At 33.7% G+C, this 16,266-nt stretch overlaps 3 protein-coding genes and 2 pseudogenes across 3 annotated transcripts; 2 read left to right on the top strand and 3 right to left on the bottom strand.

Annotated features, from left to right (window-relative positions):
• Positions 1-239: 239 nt before the first annotated feature.
• LOC140866513 (serpin-ZX-like) lies at positions 240-2,106 on the bottom strand (annotated as a pseudogene).
• Positions 2,107-3,582: 1,476 nt separating this feature from the next.
• On the bottom strand, positions 3,583-6,148 carry LOC140865358 (serpin-ZX-like). The gene is made up of 2 exons (XM_073269972.1): positions 5,451-6,148; positions 3,583-4,553 (listed from the first exon to the last, which is right to left on the bottom strand). Exons 1-2 carry the CDS (start codon positions 5,838-5,840, stop codon positions 3,771-3,773), a joined length of 1,173 nt encoding a protein of 390 aa, XP_073126073.1. The 5' UTR covers positions 5,841-6,148; the 3' UTR covers positions 3,583-3,770.
• Positions 6,149-9,437: 3,289 nt separating this feature from the next.
• On the bottom strand, positions 9,438-11,344 carry LOC140861932 (serpin-ZX-like; annotated as a pseudogene).
• Positions 11,345-12,077: 733 nt separating this feature from the next.
• On the top strand, positions 12,078-12,857 carry LOC140861931 (protein FAR1-RELATED SEQUENCE 5-like). The gene has a single exon (XM_073264932.1). The coding sequence runs from the start codon at positions 12,078-12,080 to the stop codon at positions 12,855-12,857; it is 780 nt and encodes a 259-aa protein (XP_073121033.1).
• Positions 12,858-12,872: 15 nt separating this feature from the next.
• Positions 12,873-13,931, top strand: LOC140861930 (protein FAR1-RELATED SEQUENCE 5-like). The gene has a single exon (XM_073264931.1). It carries the CDS (start codon positions 12,873-12,875, stop codon positions 13,929-13,931), a length of 1,059 nt encoding a protein of 352 aa, XP_073121032.1.
• Positions 13,932-16,266: the final 2,335 nt, after the last annotated feature.

The following is a 16,266-nucleotide window of genomic DNA, read 5'->3' as shown; positions in this document are numbered from 1 at the left end:
CATATTATTTATCCATTTATTAATTATTAATTTTACATCAATTAAATCAAATAAATTATAATTCATTCATTCATCAAATCAAATATTGTATTAACTATTATTTCTTATTTATTTTTAATTAACAGTATATTACTTATATTTGTATTACTTATCATATCACTCAAACCAAACGATGCTTGTAGTATTGTTGAATAATGCAATACTAGTTAATTTATGCGCTTGTATATTAATTAATTTAGTTTACTTTTCCGTAGTAGGTACCAAACATATGATATTGAAAGTTTAATGGAGAGTTTAATTTAACCTAAAGGATTCAGAATTTGGCCGACAAACAACACCACTCCCGTCATATCTTCTCTTATAACAAACAAGAATGGATGGTTAGCCACAAACTCCAACTTCTTATTAATCCTCAGACACTGTAGTTCAACCACACATGCAGAAACAGCGGTGGCTTCTGTCCCTTCCTCGTTCACCTCGATAAATGACTCGTGGAAGATGCTTGAAACCAAAAGACCCCGGCCGACGAAGGAGTTGTCCACCATCTCGGTGAGACCAGCTTTAACAAACGGTAACAAGAGCCCTTGTCCTTTGAAAATTTCAGATGCTTCGAACCCAAATTTTATTTTGAATTTAGGAATGCGGAACTCACCAACTTCTACTCGTTCGTAGGGGAGCTGGTGTTGTATGAATCCAGATGTACACCCAAATTTCTCTACCAAAGCGACAAGCCCATCTTTGGCGTCTGGAAGAAAGAAATACATGGAGAATCTACGTTTATCTTCACCTTGTAGATATGTTAATGCCAATACTTTAAAACCATCAAACTCGCGTATATATTGCTTCTTCTTGCTGGTCATGAATGGCACCTGAACCGAGTTGCCGTCTAAGAGGAAAAACTCGTCTTCTTTGGTGCTTGATGCATCAAATTTTTCGTTCCAGGCTCCTTTAAAGTACACTGCATTTGCAAATATGAGCCTTGTAGTCTCATCAACTGAGTCAGGTGGGAGAATTTTTTCTATCAGGCCATTTGTTTCCTTGCTGGCCCATGCATTCACCTCCTTCGTTGCCTCCACAGCCTTCAGAAATTTTCAACACCGATTTAGCATATATCATTGATCAACTTTCATCAAAGTATAAACAACGGAAAACCATATCATGCACAAATTATCAATCATGATTAATTGTATTTATTGATTTGATTTGATGGAGCTTTTGATATGGGGAAAGATTCGACCCATGAGTTGGATAAATAGCCTGAGAGTTTAATATAGGCTTGGGCAAACCTCATTTCTTGAGTTTGATGAGGTGAGTTAGGTCCAAGTCAGTTTCTAACAAAATTGGACCAATTAATTTTGCATGCATGGACTTTAATTTGATGATGAAGTAGCCAACTGAAGTCGGTCATATGCGTCTTACCAACTCAATAAATCAGAAATCAAAATTCATGATCTTGGTTCGATCCATCAATCCAAAGTCAACCCAAATGCTAAATAATTAGATATTCGGTCGCATGCTCATACATTAATATTAGATTCCGAAAAATAAACAAATCGCTAGCATATAATTAGAATGTCACCAGAAGAACAGAAAACAGAGGCATTAATGCATGAATTTAACCAACCAACCTTGGTCTGGAAATCAACACGGCTAGAAGTAGCCTTGTAAACATTATCAACAATCTCCTTGAAATCGGGCTTCAAGTGAAGGCTCTGATCAACCCATACACTGTTAGCAAACGACAAATGGGGCCCACCAAGAGGCCCACCATCGGCGAACAGAAGACTCGCGAGCTGCGACGACAGGGAATTCAGGTCTTCTGCTGAATGAATCTTAAGAAAGCCCAGTATAGCTGATTTCTGGTGGGGCCACTGGACCCGGCGGTAACCAAGACCAAAACCACATGAATGGACAACGGGGAGAATACAACGTTGGTTCCCTTGGTTTGGGCCGAGATCACGTGCTTTGCCAGAGACAAGGAAACGTCGGTTTGGTTGAGGATTAATGATTTCTTTAGATCCATTAATGTGTGAATCTGAAAGGGTGTATTTGCAGAAGTAGTGATGAATGAATTAATTAAGCGAATGCCAAGGGGGGGTTTCTTAAGTACTAACTAACATAACCTAGCTGAAGATTTCAACATTGAAAAAGAGGAAAAAGGAAACTTCCTCTTCTTTCACTGATGAAATATTTTTTTCGCAAAATATTAAAGTACATATTAAATTTCACTAGAGTACGAAGGAGGGTTAATCGATGTTATATTATTTATTTTAAGAGAGTTGACCTAAACTTTGTCAGTCAATAATAAGTTTGGGTTTCTTATATGCTAAGTAGTTGTCCAACAACAAATGCCAGCTGATATTCCAACTTCCTCTTTTTCTTAAAAAAAAAAAAAAAAAACTTCCTCTTGAATTAGGTAGAGACTATCTTTGTAATTACTAAAAAAATTATTGTTAGATTTTGACTTGAAAAATAACTTTTGTGTGTTTTTAAACTCAAATTATATGTTAATTTATTTTTTAAATGAAATCCAAAAGTCAGTTATATATACGGTGATTATGATTCTCCAAAAATGATTCTAATAATGATTCTCCAAAAGTGATTCTAATAAAAAAGTGATTCTAATAAAAAGATTCATGTTACTCTAATAATTTATTAACCAAATACTACCCAACTTGGATTTTTATATTTTTATATTTGTTAATCCAAACACTACCAATTTTTTATTTTTTTAATTTTTTTATAATTTAAAATTTTAATCACTTTTAAAAAAACATAATGTTTTGTATACACTCCCACGACACATGCCAGCTGATATTCAATCCTCTTCAATAAGTAATATTAATAAAATATGAAATCTTAAGCCATCACTAACTCAAAAGTTTATTTTTAATTTTAATTAATTGTTTGTAATTTTCCTATTTATAATAAATACCAAAGGAAAACAATAAAGAAGGATACATAACACAAAATAAACGCATTATTTTTATATAAAAATCGAGTCGAACACATATTTAATTGTGCTATGATTTAATCCAATAACTTGTCGAATTAAGTTCGATTTAACAATAATATGTAATTATTTAATTATATATGTGTTAGGAAATGGAAAAAATTGAGTATTTTGTTAACAGGAAAATTTAAAAGATAAGAGTCGAAAAATATTTTTGAAAATAGAGATACTAATTTGGAGGATAGATGATGAAAAATGAAAGATATGGATTGAAGATGACTTAGGTAGTGTTTTGGAAGACTTTTAGGAAGCATTTATCATCTTTTTCTTAACCAAATTTTGAAAATTTTATTAAAAAAAACTGAAAAATACTTCTTAAAAACTCTTCAAAACATTACCAAAACATCACCTTAGTCATGCTGGTATTTGAAATTTTAGTCATTTTTTTTTCTTTACATACATTACATTGACGTGACACTTATGTTGACTTGAAAAATAAATAAAATTACCGAAAATTGAAAGCCAGGAAACTAAAAATGAAATTTTAATAAAAAAAACATAAAGAATAAAAGTCGAACAACATGACACATATATATAAAACCATAATTATTCCCATTTTTTCTCATAACATATCTAAGCAGGTTATTTTCAAAAAAAATATATATATATATATATATGTAAGACAAATATAATATAATATTGAAAGAGAAAACAACCAAAACCAAAACATGGTATTCACTCTTACAAATGCAAGGCATCAACTCCACGTAACACATAGAGTCATACACAATTCATCGTCAAAATAGTAATCGATCATTCAACCTAAAGGATTCAGAACTTGGCCGATAAACAACACCACTCCCGTCATATCTTCCCTTATAACAAACAAGAATGGATGGTTAGCCACAAACTCCAACTCATTAATATTAATCATCAGACACTTTCGTGCAACGACACAAGCAGAAACAGCGGCAGCTTCTGTCCCTTCCTCATTCACCTCGATAAATGACTTGTGGAAGACGCTTGAAACGAAAAGATCCTGGCCAACGAAGGAGTCGTCCACCATCTCGGTGAGACCACCACCAATAAAGGGTAACACGAGCCCTTGTCCTTTGAAAAGTTTAGATGCTTCGAACCCAAATGTTATTTTGAATTTAGGAATGCGGAACTCACCAACTTCTACTCGTTCACAGGGGAGGTGTTGTTCTATGAATCCAAATGTAGAGCCAAATTCCTCTACCAAAGAGGGAAGCCCATCTTTGGCGTTTGGAAGAAAGAAATACATGGAGAATCTACGTTTATCTTCACCTTGTTGGTATGGTAGTGCCAATACTTTAAAACCATCAAACTCGCCTATATATTGCTTCTTCTTGCTGGTCATGAATGGCGCCTGAACCGAGTCGCCGTTTAAGAGGAAAAACTCGTCTTCTTTGGTGCTTGATGCATCAAATCTTTCATTCCAGGCTCCTTTAAAGTACACTGCATTTGCAAATATGAGCCTTGCGGAACTATCAACTGACTTAGGTGGGAGAATTTCTTTTATTAGGCCATTTGTTTCCTTGCTGGCCCATGCATTCACCTCGTTCCTTGCCTCGTCAGCCTTGAGAAATTTTCAACGACGACGTTTAGAATACATCAGACATCAGCTTCATTAAACTACAAAACAAACAACCAAAACTCCACTAAATGAACTCCCAATATTAGTTTGATGATCCAATCAATTTGCCTGAGAGGACTCTTCATCCAACCCCACTATGAGTTGCCAATTGCCAGTACTCCCCTTCTTATCATACGTCTACAAGTAAATTGCAGAGCCACAGAACTATATGGCTAAGCTATCGCTTTTAGCAAGGTAAGTTCTCAGATAACCAACTAGCTAACATGTGGCGTAACATCAAATTTATGACCTCCATGAATATTTTAAAATCCACAACCAATAGCTATTAAAAAATGAACTTGAATATATCTCAATTCCGAAAACTATTTCAAGATGAGGTTTATTTTTTTCTATATATTGTACTCATAGAATATTTAGCAACCGAAGTGAAACACAACAACACAACAAGAAGACAAGTGAAACACAACAACACATCCCTCTCACCATCTCACATCCGGACGTAAGACACAACTAATCAAGAATAACAGGTAGCCCAACTATGAAATAAGTGACCCAATCGCTTCAAGAATAACAGGTAGCCCAACTATGAAACCAGTGATCCAACTATGAATAGTCTAACACATACTACACACCTACGCTATGATTATCATATTAAAAAATTGACTTAAACTTGACTAAACTCAAAAAATAACTCAAAAAGAAGTTTATCATTGTATATATATTATACTCCAAGATATTTAAAGGACCAGACATAACTTAAACACCAACATAAAAGAGTTTGCATAATATTTTAAACGCACATAGAACAAAATACAATTGAAAACGACAAGACAAAATTTTGATGTTTCCTTTCAAAAATTAAGGGCAAAACAAACCAACCTTGGTCTGGAAATCAACACGGCTACAAGTAGCCCGGTAAACAGTATCAACAATCTTCTTGAAACCGGGCTTGAAGTCAAGGTTCTGTTCAACCCATACACTGTTAGCAAAAGACAAACGGGGCCCAGCAAGAGGCCAGCCATCGGCGAACACAAGACTCACAAGCTGCGCCGACAGGGAATTCAGGTCTTCCGCTGATTTTATCTTGAGAAAGCCCAGTAATTGATCTCTGGTCGGCCCACTCGACCCGGCAGCAATCAAGCCCAAAATCACATGAATAGACGGCGGAGAGAATACAACGTTGGCGTTGTTGGCTTGGGCCGAGATGATGTGTTTTGCAAGAGCCAAGGAAACGTCGGTTTGGTCGAGAATTGACTGTCTCAGATCCATTCTATGTACTTGCAGAAAGAGAAAGCTCAGTGATTTTTTTTTTATTTTTATTTTTAATGGGAAGAGAGTAACTTTATCAAGAATGAACGATAATATTGCAAATCTTCCAGAGGTAGGAAGCAAAACGAAAGAAAGTGACGGCAGTCGAGAAGCACAATAAGTCAACACCCTCTTCAATTAATATTAATATAAATGAAATATTTTGGTATGGATTGGTAAAGAAGAAAGCTAGGTGCAAACATGGAGAAATCAGATAAATAAAATATCATTCGACTCATGCTACTGTGGAAGAAGAAGAATTCATCCAAGGACTGGTTCTTTGGATTAATAACACGTAGTCTTTAAAATTGATAAAAAGCAATCCATTAAATTATAATATAATAATATATATTTCCTGGCATTTGATTTAAAGAATAAAATATTACCCTAAAATATTATAATAGTATTTGTCTTGTGAATGTTTCTTTATGTTAAATAACTCTTTAAAGATGACTATGTATCTACACAATGAACAAATAAGTTTCAGAAGTCAGTTGCCTCCAATCAAGGGCATCTTCACTATTTATAAACATTTTTTCCTCGATCGTAAATCTAAAAACATAACTTTTGGAGATTACACTATCCAATCACATATTCATTCTATCACTTTAATTTATTACTATTATTTATAATATTAATATTCATATATATATATATATATATTTAACTAAATATATATTAATAAATTATAAAATTATATTAAAAAATAAAAATATATATAATAAAAATATAAATTTTTTTATATAGAATATTATGTTATATCTGTAAGAAAACCAAAAAGTTTGTTTAAAAAAATGCTGAAACTATAAAAGCGTCGCATCATATTTTGGTTTTTTTTTTATTTTTAATTTTAAAAAAATATTTTCAAATTTAATGTAAGCTATAGTGAATTGCAAAAATACTGCAGCTCACTCCCATGGGGACTTGCAATTTGTAGGTCTCCATGTTCCATTTTTGTTTGTTTGTTTTGTTTTTTAATTAATTATTTAATTAATAATATTTTGTAAAATTATTGTTTATTTATTATTAGTATGATAATTTTTTCTCAAAAATTTAAATTTAAATTCTAATTTTTTAATTTGATGACCGGGTTGAAAAATTATTAAGAAAATAAAACAAAAAATTTACGGTAAAAAATTAGATTGATTAAATTAATTTGTTTTGATCAGATATATTTATTAAAAAAATTAATTAACCTAAATAAACATATTTTTATTAAATTTATTTTATATTATATTTTTTAAATATGAATTCTATTTTTAACTTAAATTTTGGTTTGCGTAGTTATATATTTATTTTAGTTCGTTTGAATTTGTGGAGATCCCTCGATTCTGTACATGAATAAACCTAGAGGAGTTAATTCAGATATATTCGAGCTGAATTGATGCAAAAATGCTATTAAAAAATTTATCAACCCGAACTCGAGTTGAAACGAAATCATATCGAAAATTGTGAACTCGAACCGATCAGAATATATCCAAATTAATCTTCTAGGTCTATCCATAGAACTGAAGGATTTGCAGAGATCCAAACGAATTAAAATAAGTCAATAACTACGCTAACCAATTTTATAATAAAAAAATAAAATTTATATTAAAAAATATAATATAAAATAAATTTATCGAAATAAGTTTATTTACATTAACTATTTTTTTTATAAATATAACTAATCAAAAACAAATTTATTTAATCAATTAATTTTTTTTACCGTAAATTTTTATTTTCGTCTCTTAATAATTTTTTAGCTGGCGTCAAATTCAGAGTTTTGAGAAAAAATTATAATATCAATAATAAATAAATAATGATTTAAAACAATATTATTAATTATATAATTTATTGAAAAACAAAAATTTTAAAAAGAATGTTGCATATGAGGACTTTGTGACCTGTTATATTACAGAAAAATTAGTTAAGAGACAAAAATTAGTTATATTGAATCAGAAGGACATTTCGAATAACATAACGAGGAAGAGATTGTGCACAGTGATAAGATCAAATCTCATTTTGAACCCACGTTGAATGTTCCTAGTCTAGATGATAAATCACTTAGCAAAGAAAGTGTCGAGAAACACAGTCTGACTCTACTTGTTTATCAATACCTAATTGTCAAGCCAGAGACAAATCTACATTCCTCCAACCTAACATCAGTTTGAATATCAGTTTGACAGTGCCTCTTCATCCGTATAACCTAACAGTCCAACTGAAAATACCAACACTGATGAATCATTTGAAGGTGAAACAATGTCTCAATATGTGTCAATACCAACCACTTCACCCTCTGAAGTCACTTTACCCGCATCACACGAAGGCAAAGAGAAAACTGACAGCTGTACACAGGGAAGGAGCTAGGAATGAAAAGTACCTAAGGCTGGCTGACATGGCTCCGCCTCGTATTGACAATATATATGTATAAAAAGTCAGTTAAAATAACCGAATTTTATAAAATTGAATCAACTTTTTTCAATAAAATGAATCGATCGAACTTTACTATGTACACCAAAAAAAGAAAAAAAAAATTATTATTTTGATTAGTAATCAAATTAAACGATCTTAATCTTTTAGAATATTTTTAAAAAAAAATTCAAGAACTACTTCAAAAAAAATTGTAGTTAAAAATTTAATTATATAAATTTAAATTATTTATTAAAATATATTTTTTTAAATCTAGTTCTATTGTCCAATAAAATTATTTAAAAAATTTAACATTATTTTTTAAATATAAATATTAGGGTTGTTCAGTAAACAAAACTATTACATTAAAATCCGAAACGAAAACGACATAACCAATATTTTTAAAATCTAAAACCGAAATTCTGAATAAACTGAACCGATTTTTGAGATGTATTCAACTCATTAGGTTATTCTGATTGAAATTGATATTTTCTGATCACCTAAACTGTAATTGATGCTTGCCCTTGATATGTCGATATATGCTCTTTCGGTTTAAAAATAACTTTTAAATTTTTATTTTCTTCATTTCCTGAAATATCTAACTAGAAAATTTCAATCATCCCAAAAATTTACAACAAACGCTCATTTTTTAAATCTCATAATTATTGAATTTTCAGTTGTTTAACTACAAAAATCGCAATACAAGCACAATAATAATTTCAAAATTAATAAGATCTCAAATATTTTAATTTTCAACCAATTGATTATCGTTCCTAAATTTCGAAACAATAATTTTTAGGATAAAAATCCAAACTTGAAAATTCATATATATCATAAATCAATATTATCGCAACTAAATATTCGAAAAAAAATAAGAATTGTCGAATTTATCTCAAATTACTTAACTCACAAGACACAGGGAGGTGCGACGAGGGACGGCTATGTTTTTGGCTGGCCATGAGCGATGGTATTTATTTCTCAAAAGTAAACTCACCCTGGTACAAAAAATTTGATTGGCATATTGGAGGCGCAAAGATAAATACTTGTAGTATTGTTGAATAATGCAATACTAGTTAATTTATGCGCTTCTATATTAATTAAATTAGTTAACATTTCCGTAGTAGGTACCAAACATATGACATTATATTGAAAGTTCAATGGAAAGTTTTAACCTAAAGGATTCATAACTTGGCCGATAAACAACACCACACCCGTCGTATCTTCTCTTACAACAAACAAGAATGGATGGTTCGCCACAAACTCCAACGCATTGATATTAATCATCAGACACTCTGGTTCGACAACACATGCAGAAACAGCGGCAGCTTCTGTCCCTTCCTCGTTCACCTCCATAAATGACTTGTGGAAGATGCTTGAAACGAAAAGACCCCGGCCGACGATGGAGTCGTCCACCATCTCGGAGAGACCACCACCAATAAAGGGTAACACGAGCCCTTGTCCTTGGAAAAGTTCAGATGCTTCGAACCCAAATTCTATTTTGAATTTAGGAATGCGGAACTCACCAACTTCTACTCGATCATGGGGGAGGTGTTGTTCTATGAATCCAGATGTAGAGCCAAATTCCTCTACCAAAGAGGGAAGCCCATCTTTGGCATTTGGAAGAAAGAAATACATGGAGAATCTACGTTTATCTTCACCTTGTTGGTATGGTAGCAGTGCCAATACTTTAAAACCATCAAACTCGCCTATATATTGCTTCTTCTTGCTGGTCATGAATGGCGCCTGAACCGAGTCGCCGTTTAAGAGAAAAAAACTCGTCTTCTTTGGTGCTTGATGCATCAAATCTTTCATTCCAGGCTCCTTTAAAGTACACTGCATTTGCAAATATGAGCCTTGCGGAACTATCAACTGACTTAGGTGGGAGAATTTCTTTTATTAGGCCATTTGTTTCCTTGCTGGCCCATGCATTCACCTCGTTCCTTGCCTCGTCAGCCTTGAGAAATTTTCAACGACGACGTTTAGAATACATCAGACATCAGCTTCATTAAACTACAAAACAAACAACCAAAACTCCACTAAATGAACTCCCAATATTAGTTTGATGATCCAATCAATTTGCCTGAGAGTACTCTTCATCCAGCCCCACGATGAGTTGCCACTTGCCAGTACGCCCTTTTGTCTTATCATACGTTTACAAGTAAATTGCAGAGCCACTGAACTATATCAATATGGCTAAGCTATCACTCTTAGAAAGGCAAGTTCTCAGATCACCAACTAGCTAATATGTGGCATAACATCAAATTTATAAAATTCATAAATATAAATAGATTTGGATTTATCTCAACACCCAAAACTAATTCAAAAAAAGATTTATTTTTTGACAATATATTGGACTCTCACAAACACCCACCCACTCACACACATCCTCATCCTGATACATGATTAACACACCAACACATCTCTCTCATTGAAATTAACGGTTGGTCCAACTATAAAAAGTATAACTCAATTATGAATAGTCCAAAGGTTGGTCCAACTATGAAAAATATAACTCAATTATGATTAGTCCAACGAATCTATGCTCTGATTATCATATTATTAAGAAATGGACTTAAACTTAAATAATCTCTAAAGCTAGCTCAAATAGACAAAAATATATATTATACTCCCAAAGATATTTAAGGGACCAGACATAACTTACACACCATAAGGGCAAAACTAACCAACCTTGGTCTGGAAATCAACACGGCTACAAGTAGCCCTGTAAACAGTATCAACAATCTTCTTGAAACCGGGCTTGAAGTCAAGGCTCTGTTCAACCCATACACTGTTAGCGAAAGACAAATGGGGCCCACCAAGCGGCCCGCCATCGGCGAACGCAAGACACACAAGCTGCGCCGACAGGGAATTCAGATGTTCCGCTGATTTCATCTTGAGAAAGCCCAGTAATTGATCTCTGGTCGGCCCACTCGACCCGGCAGCAAGCCCAAAATCACATGAATAGACGGCGGGGAGAATACAACGTTGGCGTTGTTGGGTTGGGCCGAGATCACTTGTTTTGCAAGTGCCAAGGAAACGTCGGTTTGGTCGAGGATTGACTGTCTCAGATCCATTCTGTGTTTTCGCAGAAGAGAATGCCAAAGTAACGTTTCTTTTTTTATTGTTTTTGTATAGGAAGATAGTAATTTTATCAAGTATTAACCATAATATTACAAATCTTCAAACCAAAACGAAAATTAGGAAATAAAAAGCAAAACGAGTTAAAAGTGTCGGCGATCGATAAGCACAATATTAGTGGAATATATGGGTATGAATTGGTAAAGAAGAAAGCTAGGTGCAAAATTGCAAATATGGAGAAAGCAGATCAATAAAATAGAATTCGGGTCATGCTAATGTGGAAGAAGTAGAATTCATCCAAGGGACTGGTTCTTTGGATTAGTAACACGTAGTCTTCAAAATTGATAAAAAGCAATCGACTAAATTATAATATAATAAAATAGTATTTGTGTGTGATTGTTTTCTTTATGTTAAATCTTAACTCTAAAATGTGACTATGCATCTATACAATAAGTTTCATAAGTCAATTGCCTCTTCTTGAGGGCCACGATTCCTCTGCTCCATCTCCATGCATCACTCTATATTCCATGTGCTAAATAATTGACACATGTACTAAAATTAATTTCATACAATTTTATTTTAGGTATATTTTTACTTCCTATTTTCTAGCAAACAAAATCTAATAAATTCTTCACCCATTTATTATCTCCCATATTTACCAAATCAATCAAAACAAATTCATCTTTTGCCATCTTTAAACAAGAAAATACAAAAATTCCGCAAATTGGTATGAAATTTGAAAGTGAAAAAGCAGCATATAACTTTTACAATGACTACGCAAGGGTTGTCGGTTTTAGCATTAGAAGACGCAATTGTCATAAGGATAATGATGGGAATATTCTAGATAGAACATTTTGCTGTTCGTGTCAAGGTGTGAGAGAAAAAGATAAACGAGATCCATGTATCAAATCTCATCGCCCTGAAATAAGAACTGAATGTTGCGCAGAAATGAAAGTTAATGCTCGTGAGGGAGGAAAATTTAAAGTTGTTAGTTTTACTGCTGCTCATAATGGACATAACTTGGTTAGTCCAAATAAATCTCACAGATTAAGATCTCAAAGAAAAATCAGTACTGGACAAGCGATGCAAATATCCAATATTGATAAATCGGGGATACCACCAAAAGCGGGTATGAACTATATGGTTAGTCAAGTTGGTGGACGTGAAAATGTTGGATTTATTCTTGAAGATTATAAGAATTATTTGCGTTCCCAAAGAACAATGAATATTAAAAAAGGAGATACTGGAGGGGCACTTGAATATTTGCAGCAAATGCAATCGGATGATCCAAACTTTTTTTATGCAATTCAAGTTGACAGTGGTGATTTAATAACTAATATATTCTGGGAAGATGGACAAATGGTAGCTGATTACGAGTATTTTGGAGATGTGTTATGTTTTGACACGACATATAGGAAAAATAAAGAAGGCAGACCATTTGCACTTTTTGTCGGTGTCAATCATCACAAGCAAACTGTTATCTTTGGTGCTGCCTTATTATATGAATAAACTGCTCAAACGTTCATGTGGCTTTTTGATACATTTGCTAAAACTATGCATGGAAAGATGCCAGTAACTATCCTGACTGATCAAGATGCAGCAATGGCAAAAGCTTTAGGAGAAAAATGGCCTAGTACATATCATCGTTTGTGCATTTGGCACATTTATCAAAATGCGGCCATACATCTTAGTCATGTATTCTCAAGTTCCAAATATTTTGCAAAAGATTTTAGTTCTTGCATATATAATTTAGAAGAGGAAGATGACTTTTTAACAGCTTGGCAAGAACTATTGAACAAGTATGATCTTCAGGGTAATCAATGGATGGATAGGATGTTTAAAATTAAGGAAAAATGGTCGCTTGTGTATGGAAGACAGATATTTTGTGCGGATATGACTACTACTCAACGAAGTGAGAGCATGAATAGTGTTTTAAAAAAATATGTTAATCATAAGCATGATTTGTTAGAGTTTTTCAAACGTTTTAGAAGATTAATTAATGATCGTCGTTATGAAGAACTGAAAGCTGATTTGAGGTCAAAACATAGTACTCCTGTGGTATCTTTTCCTGTTGAAATTCTTAAGCATGCAGTAAGTGTTTATACGCATGAAATTTTTCAATTATTTCAGAATGAGTTGAGCAAGGCACATGATTCAAAGTCAGAAGTTGTTTCTGAATCAGAAACTGTATCTCAATATAAGATCACACCTTTTAATAAGCAGTACAAGCATACTGTTATATATGATTCTTCTGATGATAAGGTTTCTTGTAGTTGCAAAAAATTTGAGTTTGCAGGAATTCTATGTTCACATGCTCTCAAAGTGCTTACTTTTAAAAATGTTGTGAGAATTCCTGAGTCATATGTTAAAAAAAGGTGGACTAAACAGGCAAAAAAATGGGTTGCTGAAACTTATGAAATGATAGAGGAATCTTTGGATGATATAAAGGAAGAAGATGAAAAGGTAAAGATTGGGGTGCGCTATAAGGAGCTATGTCGGGTGCATAATCAATTGGTGACCCGTGCTGCATTGACAGAAGAGACATATGAGATTGTAAGAGGTCTTATGCATAAGGGAATTTAGGAAGTTGATATAAGTTTGGCAAACAGAGGGACATCAAAGCAAACTTTATGTCACAACGTAGGAACTGAAAAACAAACTTTAAAGGATGATTTCGGTGAAATTACAGTGAAAGGATTTAAAGTTAAACAAAATTCAAGGGTGAAATCTGGAAAATGGGGGGATATGGACCCTTCACTTTCGCCAACTCGTCTCTTTTATAATCCCTATTTTCCCCTTCCCCAAGTCAACCTCCGACCTATATAGGGAAATGGGGGGATATGGACCCGTCTCTTGTTTTTATTTGAGCAAATAGACCTCGAAATGAAAAAAACAATTTTACCCTTAAATAAAAATCTTAAGTTGAATAAAAAAAATCCAAAATAAAATACAAACCATTTTAACACTCGTCGACTCGGTAAATGATTTTTCTACTGATGTAATTAACTGGTTTACTGCAATTTCAATTTTCCCTCTGTCTGTTTTTCAATTTTTAACGGAACCATCGGAACGGAACCCTATTGAACCGCCGTTGAAGCCCTCCTTCGTCGTCGTCATAGCTCCTTTACTCCCCGTAACCTCTTTCGTTCTCGACAAGCAGCATTGTAGCAATGGCAGAGGAAAACGTTACTGTAAGTCATCGAGAAACCTAGGTTTTTCTATTTTCATATGTTTGTCCATTCCTAGGGAAACAGTAGTACAGTCATAGTAAATTTCGACCATTTCCGAATGTTTTGTTTCATATCTCGGCTTATGTTCTAATGAATCTCGACTGTATTACTTAGCACGATGATATGAATCTCTACTGCATTACGTTGGACGAATCTCGACTATGTGCCGACCGATTTGCTTCATATATCGACTGATGATGTTATGAATCTCGACTGTATTACTTAGCAGGAATTATCGACCATGTCCCGACTGATTTCTTTCTTACCTCGATTGTATCATATTTTAATCTCGACTGATTCATTTAACTTATTATTTTGATATTGACTTTTTTTTTGAACATTTATTTCTTCTGATTTCAGTCGTAATTAGGTATTCATTGATTTAATACATTTTCAGGTTGTTCTTAAAAGGAAAGGGTTCAAAGTTGATCGTTTTTCTTGCAAACTGACTACATTGGGACGGTACGTAGATGTTTCTGAAAAGATAATGAAGTATCTTAATCCGGCCGAGATGGAAGTCATGATGAGCAGAACACAATTTGGTCACCTGATATGTAGTGCAAATCGTTATAAATTGTCTGGGAGTTTGTTATGGTATTTGATAAGTAGGCAGACATTAGACTCACCGAAAAATGAATTCTGGATGGTGATTCGAAAGAGGCCTATAAGATTTTCAAAACTAGAGTTTTGTTTGATCTCAGGACTTAACTGCTCCAAAGATATTCCTGAGATTCCAATGAATTTAGATTTTAAATCTAGACATTTTGGGGATATGGATGTGGTCTTTGTGCGGAACTTGGAGGATAGGCTTGGTGTGTTGAGCAGTGAGGGCGGTGATGAGGTCAATCTTGAGAAGTTAAAACTAGCGTGCCTTCTTTTTGTCGCTGGTGTTCTGTTGACCAAGATAACTTGGTAATCTGTGACCGTGGGCACCGAGTGGCTTAGGTTAGTTGAATACTTTGATGTTTTTAATAGATATCCTTGGGGGTCTTACGCATATGATGTAGTCCTTGCTAGCTTGCGGTCGATGAATTTAAGTGACAAATTAAAATAAAGGAATGAAAAAAAACAGAATTCGCTCACATACACCATTGCAGGTTTCATCAATCCATTACAAGTAAGAAATCATCTTGATTTGTCATTTTTTGTAATAATATCATTTGAATCATATTTATATATTAAATAGAAATGTTATATAATTGCAGATCCTGTCCTACGAATGCATACCTGGCGTTTTGGACAGTTTTGCAAATCATTTAGATGAGGCTGGTCTACCACTTCCGCGTATGTGTCGTTGGAGCACGAAGGACTGGAGCAGCAAGAATGCTCCTAAGAAGGAAGAAATTAATTCATGCTTCAAATCCCTTGACAATGTAAGTAAAGTAATTGTTTTGTCTCTTAGATATATGGCATTCATTCATAAATCCATTACTCTCATTAAATTATGAGTATTACTTGTAGGTTGACATTGTCGGGATCCTTGCTCCCACTGACGAGGAGCGTATGTCAGCACACTTCAGCACTTGAATATTTGAAGACCCTTCTCCAGATCATGTGATTGATCAAATATTTGATTTTATGGCCCAGGGGAAGAAGGTGTACTGCTGCCAGCGTCCCCTTCCCGTTTTGTTCATACACCGGATGTGAATATTCCTCCGGGGAACCCGCCGTCACACATCCATGATCGG

Source organism: Henckelia pumila, chromosome 4 (genome assembly GCF_033568475.1).
Source record: "Henckelia pumila isolate YLH828 chromosome 4, ASM3356847v2, whole genome shotgun sequence".
Classification (NCBI taxonomy): domain Eukaryota; kingdom Viridiplantae; phylum Streptophyta; class Magnoliopsida; order Lamiales; family Gesneriaceae; genus Henckelia; species Henckelia pumila.
This window is presented reverse-complemented; position numbering and strand designations above follow the sequence as displayed.

Coding starts and splice junctions, on each gene's coding strand:
- LOC140865358 (XM_073269972.1), bottom strand. CDS start 5,840: ATGGATCTGAGACAGTCAATTCTCGACCAAACCGACGTTTCCTTGGCT. Junction 4,554..5,450: donor GTGTTGATTTCCAGACCAAG/GTTGGTTTGTTT, acceptor AAATTTCTCAAG/GCTGACGAGGCAAGGAACGA.
- LOC140861930 (XM_073264931.1), top strand. CDS start 12,873: ATGTGGCTTTTTGATACATTTGCTAAAACTATGCATGGAAAGATGCCA.
- LOC140861931 (XM_073264932.1), top strand. CDS start 12,078: ATGAAATTTGAAAGTGAAAAAGCAGCATATAACTTTTACAATGACTAC.